This window comes from Sapajus apella, unplaced genomic scaffold (assembly GCF_009761245.1).
Source record: "Sapajus apella isolate SASKATOON/1434 unplaced genomic scaffold, GSC_monkey_1.0 scaffold48, whole genome shotgun sequence".
In the NCBI taxonomy this organism is placed as follows: Eukaryota; Metazoa; Chordata; class Mammalia; order Primates; family Cebidae; genus Sapajus; species Sapajus apella.
The window spans coordinates 5693685-5701502 of NW_022436988.1; the positions used below are offsets into that span (position 1 = coordinate 5693685).

Here is a 7818-nt window from a genome sequence, read left to right on the forward strand (position 1 = left end):
AGTGCCTATAATCCCAGCTACTTGGGAGGCTGAGGCAGGAGAATTGCTTGAACCCAGGAGGCAGAGGTTGCAGTGACCTGCCGAGACTGAGCCACTGCACTCCGGCCTGGGCGACAGATCAAGATTCTGTCTCAAATTAAAAAAAAAAAAAAAGCAAAATGCAAAGGCCTGGCAGTTAAAGCGTTAACCCCCGGGCACCAGGAAGCCTCTGCTATCCAATGACTCATTGCCCCAGCAGCCCCAGCCCCAGCCCCAGCCGAGGTCAGCCACACCTTGGGTCTCTGATGCTGGAGGCAGCATGATGCCAATGTTGGTGAGAAATCCGCCACCACCTCCTCTCCACACCATGATGCCAGCCTCCTTGTACACTTGCAGCTGTTCCACTACCCATGCCTCCACGGTGTCTACACCACCGGCTCACCTCCCAGGAAACCCGACAGCCCAACACCTCTGTAGACCCTGTGGCTACAGAGCCAAAGTCCCCCATTGTTAGTGGGTTTTGCAGGCAACCCTCCTGATCCCTCCGGGTTGAGTTAGTCAAGTCCTGAACAGGCTGGAAGATGGCGGGGGTTGGATGTGACCCACTTCCGAGTGGCTTGGGTTGCATGGGCGTTATTTCCCGGTTGGGATCTGATTTGGGATAGAAACAGGAGCGCTGGGTCCCGGGAAGGCTGTGAAAGGACCCTGGGCACGGGATGAGGTTCGGATTGATGTGTAGCACGAGCCCCAGGTCGGCCTGCCTGACTGCTCTGCCCAGCTGCTCTGCCCAGCCCTTCCTGGTAACCACGCTCACCGGGGCCCATCGCAAACCTGGGCAGGCAACGCTGCGGCTCCCAAACACGCCTGGCACTGCCAGGACAGGGGCTGAGGCACGGCATTCAGGGACCTCCTCGGCTTCTGGGACCCAACCCTGGTCCCCAGATGTGGTGTTGGGGAAAGCAGAGGGCCCCAGCCACGGCCTAGGCCTCATCACAGGCCCTTGAAGCAGCCTGGGAGGAACCAGGCCTTTCTAGGAGCCAGAAAGAGAGCAACGCACCCACCGGACAGTCTGAAGCCACATCCCCACTGAGAAAGGATGGCGATCCCACCTAGACCCCTCCTCTGAAACCCAAGGCCAGCATGGGGTAAGAGTCAGCAAGTGGGTCTGATGCTCCAGAGGGGACTTTCTGGCCCTTCACGTCCCCTAACCCAGCACTTCTGGGGACCCACACACTCAGGGCAGAGTGACCACCCAGGGTTCCTCTCACCCAGACACAAAGGGCCACTGAAGGCCCCGGGCCAACACCGCTCTGAGGATGACCAGCAACTTGGGTTCCTGCCAGAGAGAGGGCGCAGCCTGGGCAAGGGCCGCCCAGCGACCTGAAGCGGGGATCATATTACATTCCCTGTGCCGCTCCCATTTCCTGTCCTGGAGGTTTTCAGGCTGCCAACAGTCACGCTTTGGAGAACCAGGTCAGATTAGGCTGGAAACAAAGCTCGGCTGTCGCAGAGCTGCCAAGAAGCCACTGGCAAGCAGTGCCCCGGAGCCGCCCCTCCTCTGCTGGCAACAGCTCAATGTCCCCCTTCACAGGGGCTGCAAATGGACCTGGGCCCAGGGTGGGGTCAGGGAGATAAGGCAGAGAGAAATGGGGCTGGGAGCAGAGAGTGCCACGCTCTATCCTGGACACCCAAGGCCAGGCCACCCTGCAGAGCTGGTGCTGAGACTCCGGGGTGCAGCAGAGGAGGCAAACAGAGCTTGACGCTCAGCAGCGCCCGGTAGACACTTCTGGAACAAATGACTGAGTCCACATGGAGAGCTGAAATGGGCCAGGAACCTCAGGGAGACGGCAGCTCACAGCTCAGCAGGGCCGCTCCAGTAGAGCAGGCCAATGCTGGGCTTCCTGGCAAAGTTCCCAGCCCGGGGAACAAATGTCGCATGAAGGAAAGGGGTAGGGGTGACCAGCCCATCGGCCATGGGGTCACGACACTGCTCCCACAGAAGCTTGGCACCGACAGGCCGGTGCCACATGATCCCCATGCCTGGCACCACAATGGCTCCCTGCCAGGGCCCTCCACCCACCATGACTGACTCCCCTTGGTCACCGATACCAGATCACGTGACCTGCCTGGCTGAGGGCTCTCCCACAGACTGAGCCACTTAGTGCAGTGGGGCCACGGCGCAGTGTGCTGTGTACAAGCCCCGAAGACTTCACCCAGGCATTGGCACCCACCGATCCCCATAAATCCCTGGCAACAGCCCGGAGCTAGGAGGTTTCCAAGGTAATAGCTCCAACAAACAGAGCGCGGCACCTCCCTCCTCACCCCAAAGGTGCACACCCCTAGGGCCTGGAGCCTCTCTCTGGAGCCTCTCCTACCCTTAAGCCAGCTGGATCTGCCAGGAACTTCCATCATTGCCCCCAGGCCGGGCCTGCACTGGTGTGTGCTGAACCTTCCTTATCGGGTCCATCTTAAGCAAACTTTGGAGCCCACGCAGCACTGCCTGAGGACAAACACCAGGGCAGAAATAGGGGCCACCTCTAGGTCCCAGCCACATGGTGCTGTCAGGGCTGCCTGGGATGGGCAGGAGTGTCAGAGGAGGGCAGGCCAAGGACCAGGTAGGGGGTGGGGAGTGCCTCCTTCCATGGGTCCTGAGACGTCCTCTGCAAACACCCACCTGGGACCTCCAGGCAGAGGGTTGGCCCCCACGTCACTTGCACCTGAACTCCAGACCGCTGCCCCTAAGTGGCAACCCCCTGTCCCCCTGTCCTGGCTTGAGCTGGTCACACTTGTGGGGGTGGTCCTGGGAAGAAAGTGGACTGTTGCAAACTCAACGCACTGCTGCCAGGGGCATTGCCCTCGGCTATCAGAACCCCTCTGGGCAGGCCGGGGAGATCTGACGGGCAAGTACCTGCGGTCTGGCATGAGGGGCAGGGCAGGCGCCCCTCCCTGGGCATGCCTTCCTACCTCTGCAAGAGGCTAGGGAGAGGGCTGGCCAGGACTCAGGCTCAGCTGGCTGGCTCACAACTGGGAGGCCACCGCGGGGGACAGAGCCGGACAGAGCCACAGACTAACTGCGGGAGGTGGCTTTTTCTCTCCAGCCCAGGTCCCCTGAATGTGTCAGAGCAGACAAGCCTGGACATGAGGAGACAAGAGGCAGTGAGAAGAGGTGGAGATAGGGTTGGGGGAGAAGAGGAAGAAACCCTGTGCCTTGCCCTTCCCACGCTCGCCTGTCCCCAGGGTGAGCTGACTGGGGAAGTGTTCTGTGAGGGTGCAATTCCGGGCCCTTCCTGTAAGCCAGCTCCCGGGGCGCTGGGTGGGGGTGATCCCGTCCACCATGGCAAGACAGCACACTGAATCAGAGCAGAAGCTGCTTCCTCTGAGGGTGCAGCCGCCCTCCCTGCCCCGGACTTAGAAGTCACAACAGCGTAGAGCTTTTTAATCTTGCCTGGGGCCCCTTCAGGAATCTCCTGAAAGCCACAAATAAAGTCCAGACTGGCCAGGCACGGTGGCTCATGTCTGTAATCCCAGCACTTTGGGAGGCAGAGGTGGGTGGATCACCTGAGGTCAGGAGTACGAGACCAGCCTGGCCAGTATGGTGAAATCCCGTCTCTACTAAAAATACAAAAATTGGCCGGGCGTGGTGGCTCAAGCCTGTAATCCCAGCACTTTGGGAGGCCAAGGCGGGTGGATCACGAGGTCAAGAGATCGAGACCATCCTGGTCAACATGGTGAAACCCCGTCTCTACTAAAACTACAAAAAATTAGCTAGGCATGGTGGCGCGTGCCTGTAATCCCAGCTACTCAGGAGGCTGCGGCAGGAGAATTGCCTCAACCCAGGAGGCGGAGGTTGTGGTGAGCCGAGATCGCGCCATTGCACTCCAGCCTGGGTAACATGAGTGAAACTCCGTCTCAAAAAAAAACAAAAATACAAAAATTAGCTGGGCATGATGGCCCACACTTATAATCCCAGCTACTCAGGAGGCTGAGGCACGAGAATTGCTTGAACCTAGGAGGCAGAAGTTGCAGTAAGCCAAGATCGTGCCACTGTACTCCAGCCTGGGTGACAGAGCCAGACTCCATCTCAAAAAAAAGGATCTCCAGAGTAATTCTCAGGTACCAGTAGGGGTGTGACACAAGTTCATCCATGCTTCTGTGGCTCGTGGGCCTCAGGTAAGTCCTCCTGCCACCACCACAGGGGGTTTCCAGGGGAGCCTGGGAATAAAGGCAAGTTCCATGTGACCTAGTATGCAAAGGCAGTCCCAAAATTCAGAACCCACAGAACCAGGGGGTACAGTGTGGCTGGTTCCAGTGCTGAAAGGCTGGGGGAGGGACCCTGCAGCTCACTCTGACTGCAGTAAGGGAATATAATGGAAGCTCGTGGAGCACCCTAGCAATGGCATAACCCCAGCCTTCTCCATCTTCCTGCTGTCAATGACAATCATGACCACCACAGCAGTAACAGACTACTGAGCAGGCATTTCTCAGCGTTTTCAAATATGAACTCGTTTAACCTTTACAACAACATAGCACCGTCCCATTTAACCAAGGCAGAGGAGACGCATGAGGTGAGAACCTTGTGCCACAGGGAGAAGCGGCAGCCCGGTGGGATTTGACCCCAGTAGGCTGGCAGCTCTGAGCCGCTGGGTATAACCCTTGGACCACACTGCCTGTAGACTACCACTACCTCCACCCCATTGGAGGGCCCAGTGAGGCACCTCCAGGAAAGCCTGGAGCAGTGTGGAGCTGCCAGAGAGAACTTGTCCCGTGTACCCCTGAACCCTGCAGCCGCCCCATGCGGGCCCTTGCTTCCTTCCTCATTGGAAAAGACCTTCTCAAAGATGGGGTCTCACAACGTCACCCAGGCTGGAGTACAGTGTCTATTTCTGGGTACTGTCATAGTGCTACAGCCTCAAACTCCTGGGATCAAGCGATCCTCCCATCTCAACCTCCTGAGTAACTGGGATTACAGGTACACCTGGCCAAGGCCCTGTTTATTCTCCACTACTCAAGACTTCTCCCTTATCAAGGCCCAGCTCAATCTCACCTCCCCCTAAAACCTCCAAGGCACTCCTGAAGTATTTGGAGGCTGAACTGTTCAGAAGGGAAGGGTGTTAATGAGCTGGTGTCTCGCCCTCATCCTGACATCCTGAACTTGCGGGGAAAGTGCAAGTTCTCTGCAAGCAAGAACTACATCTCATATCATTTCAGTACCCACTGAGACCTGGCCACGTGTGCCCAACACATAAAGCGTGTTCGATGACTTTGTACAGACCCACGGTACTCGAGATTGCCCCAACGCATCCTTCTAAAATCTTTCTCCTTTTCAGAGGCTCCCAAGTGCTGAAACCAGCTCTGCCGAGAGCAAGGGCACCATCATTCTGTTCATTCTGCAGCCCATACACATGTCCAGAAGCAATCAACCCGCTCAACCTAGATGAAAAAATAAAATCCATCCTGTTCTCCTTGGACTGTCAGACCCTAGGGGATTTTCAACATCGTATGCTGCTTTCCTTAATTTCATGGTGTTGATGGCTGTGCAGGGGTCAGCCTGACTTCTGCAAGTGCCCCCACCCACAGCAGCCACACGGCTGGCACCAAGAGAACGCCAGGACACTCAGCATGAGGGCAAGAGCCCACCCGCACCATCAGCCCCCTCCAGCCCAACCCCATACGGCTGCAGTGCAGTGACCCAGCACACCTTGAGCCACTGCCAAGGGGGGAGCGAACCAGAAATGGTCCGAGCCCTCCTTTCCCCCACCCTGAGAGGGGCCCGCCCCTTTAGATAAACACAAGGAGCCACCGAGGCTGCTCTGCAAGAGCTGGTTCCTGCTCACCCCATAAACTCTGCTTCCACCTACTGCAAAGGTTCTGTCCTTTTTTCAAAACAAAACGATACCCATGGGGGGGGGTAGGTGTGGAGGAGAGGTGTAAGGGGCAAGCCATGGTCTCCCCACCTCCAAATAAGCCCCAGGTACAGAGGCTCCAAGTCTGCTTCAGGGCCCTTCCGGCCTCTGTGCAGGAGGGTCTCTGCAGAAAAGGCCCAGGACCCACCATCTGGGAGGACCCCGGTCGCCCCCACTGTCTGGACCCACTTGTGGGAGATGAAGTGTAAGGAACCAAGGGCAAACAGCCCTCCCCAGGCGGGCTAGAGATCCCCAGGAACGGGCCGTGCGTGGCGCGATGCCCGCAACCATCTCAAGCATTTGGAGCATGTTGGGGAGGAAGCCCCAGTGCCAAAACCAAGTATGTGCCACCCGGAAGCCCCTTCCCACCCACCAGCACACCAACCCACCCACGCTCCCAACAGAGCTGGGCTCGGGGTGTGTCAAGGGCCATGTTGTTCACAGCAACCGGGTGAAAGTTGACATTCTAAGCTACTGACCCAGAAGCGTATTTTTGGGGAAGTTCTGAGTAATCCTCTCTGAAACAAGGTATTCTTTATTACTCAATTTGATTCCAAAATATGGAAAACCAGAGGAAACCAACAATGGCCCAAGGGCAGGGGGATGGCCACGATGCCTTCTTCACCTCCAACTAAGGCCTATGATTCTGTCCCCCATCACTAAAAATTAATTCACGGGTCCTTGGCAGATAACTTTGTATCCAAATGAATTAAAGGAGGAAACTTAAACAGTAGGTTTCTAGAGTTAGCAGAAGAGGAGCCGCTGTTTGAGGACTGAGGAGGACAAAGGGTCCTGCCTGCCTGGATCCTTCAGAGGCAACCACAAAGGAAAAGACAAAGAATGAAGACCTGGATTGCCCTTAACCTGCCCTTGCGGCCTCGGTGTGCCCATCTGTGAAATGGAACTCCAGAGTACGAGAGGGGGAGCTTCTTATGAAGGCTCCTGAACCGGCTCACGGTGAGGCCCAAGTCAGGCCCCCTCCGCCTGCTTAAGGCGGGCCCTGCTTGGGTGGAGTGAGGATGTCAGCCGCTGGCGGCGTCCTGAGCCCAAAACATGAACCCCCCAGTCGCCAAGTTTGGGCACTGCTGGACGTTCCCATCTGGAGGCCATCCCGTGCCCCACTGAGCATTGGAGAAAACAGAGAGAATTCGAAGAAAAGGTGCTGCGGCGTGGATCACCAGCCCTGCAGGCTGAACCCAAGGACACCCCTCCACCCAGCCCCCACCCCATCCGCCCACACAGACGCACAGGGACCCGAAGCACCCGGCGGACTGGAAAGTCAGCGATTCCCGCGAGGATGTGAGGGTGCAAGGGGCGAGGAGGAGGGAGCGTCGCCCAGGGCAGCCCCTCCTACACCCGAGCCAGGGCTGGCGACAGCGCAGGGGACCCTTGGCTCAGGTCGAAAGCCGCCCGACAGCGGCCCGGTCCCGGGAGAAACTCGACCTGCGGTGTGGCCGCCCTGGGGACCCGCTCAGCTCCGGGGGCGCCTCGCCACCCCGGCCGCAGGCGCTCAGGTGAGCAGCGCTGGTCCCGGGACACCAATCCCTCCCCACGCCGGGCGCGAAGCCCACCTGAGTACGACTTCTTCATGGTGCCGCCGTGGCCGCCGCTCCTAGTCAAGTGTGGCAGCAAAGCCGCGGGGCGCGGGCTCCCAGGGCGCTAATCCCGGGCCAGGAGTAGGAGGGAGGGAGGAGAGGGCGGCCCGCTGTCCCGAGAGCGCCCGGCCCCGCCCCGTCTCCGCCCCAGCCCCGCCCCTCCTCGGAGGTGCGCGCAGAACCCCGGCCCACCCGGCTGTGATCCCGCCTCGGCCCCGCCCCTGCCCCGCCCCGTGAAGGTGCGCGCCGAGCCCCGCCCCCGCCCGCCTCTGCGCGGCGCTGCACCTGGCGGAGCGGGGCTGGCAGGCGCCGGGCCTGGGAGGGGGCGCCCCCGCGCGGCA

The 7818-nt window shown here is 59.0% G+C and overlaps 1 protein-coding gene across 2 annotated transcripts in view; it reads right to left on the minus strand.

The window, feature by feature from the left end:
- Positions 1 to 7597, minus strand: part of SEPTIN9 (septin 9) — a 208151-nt gene extending 200554 nt beyond the window's left edge. Inside the window, exon 1 of one of the 2 annotated variants that reach the window (XM_032241529.1) lies at positions 7454 to 7597. In XM_032241529.1, the coding sequence (XP_032097420.1) occupies positions 7454 to 7472 (19 nt within the window). In that variant the 5' untranslated portion in view covers positions 7473 to 7597. The remainder of the gene's footprint in view (positions 1 to 7453) is intronic. The other variant, XM_032241532.1, reaches the window with a different exon arrangement.
- Between the last annotated feature and the right edge of the window lie 221 nt (positions 7598 to 7818).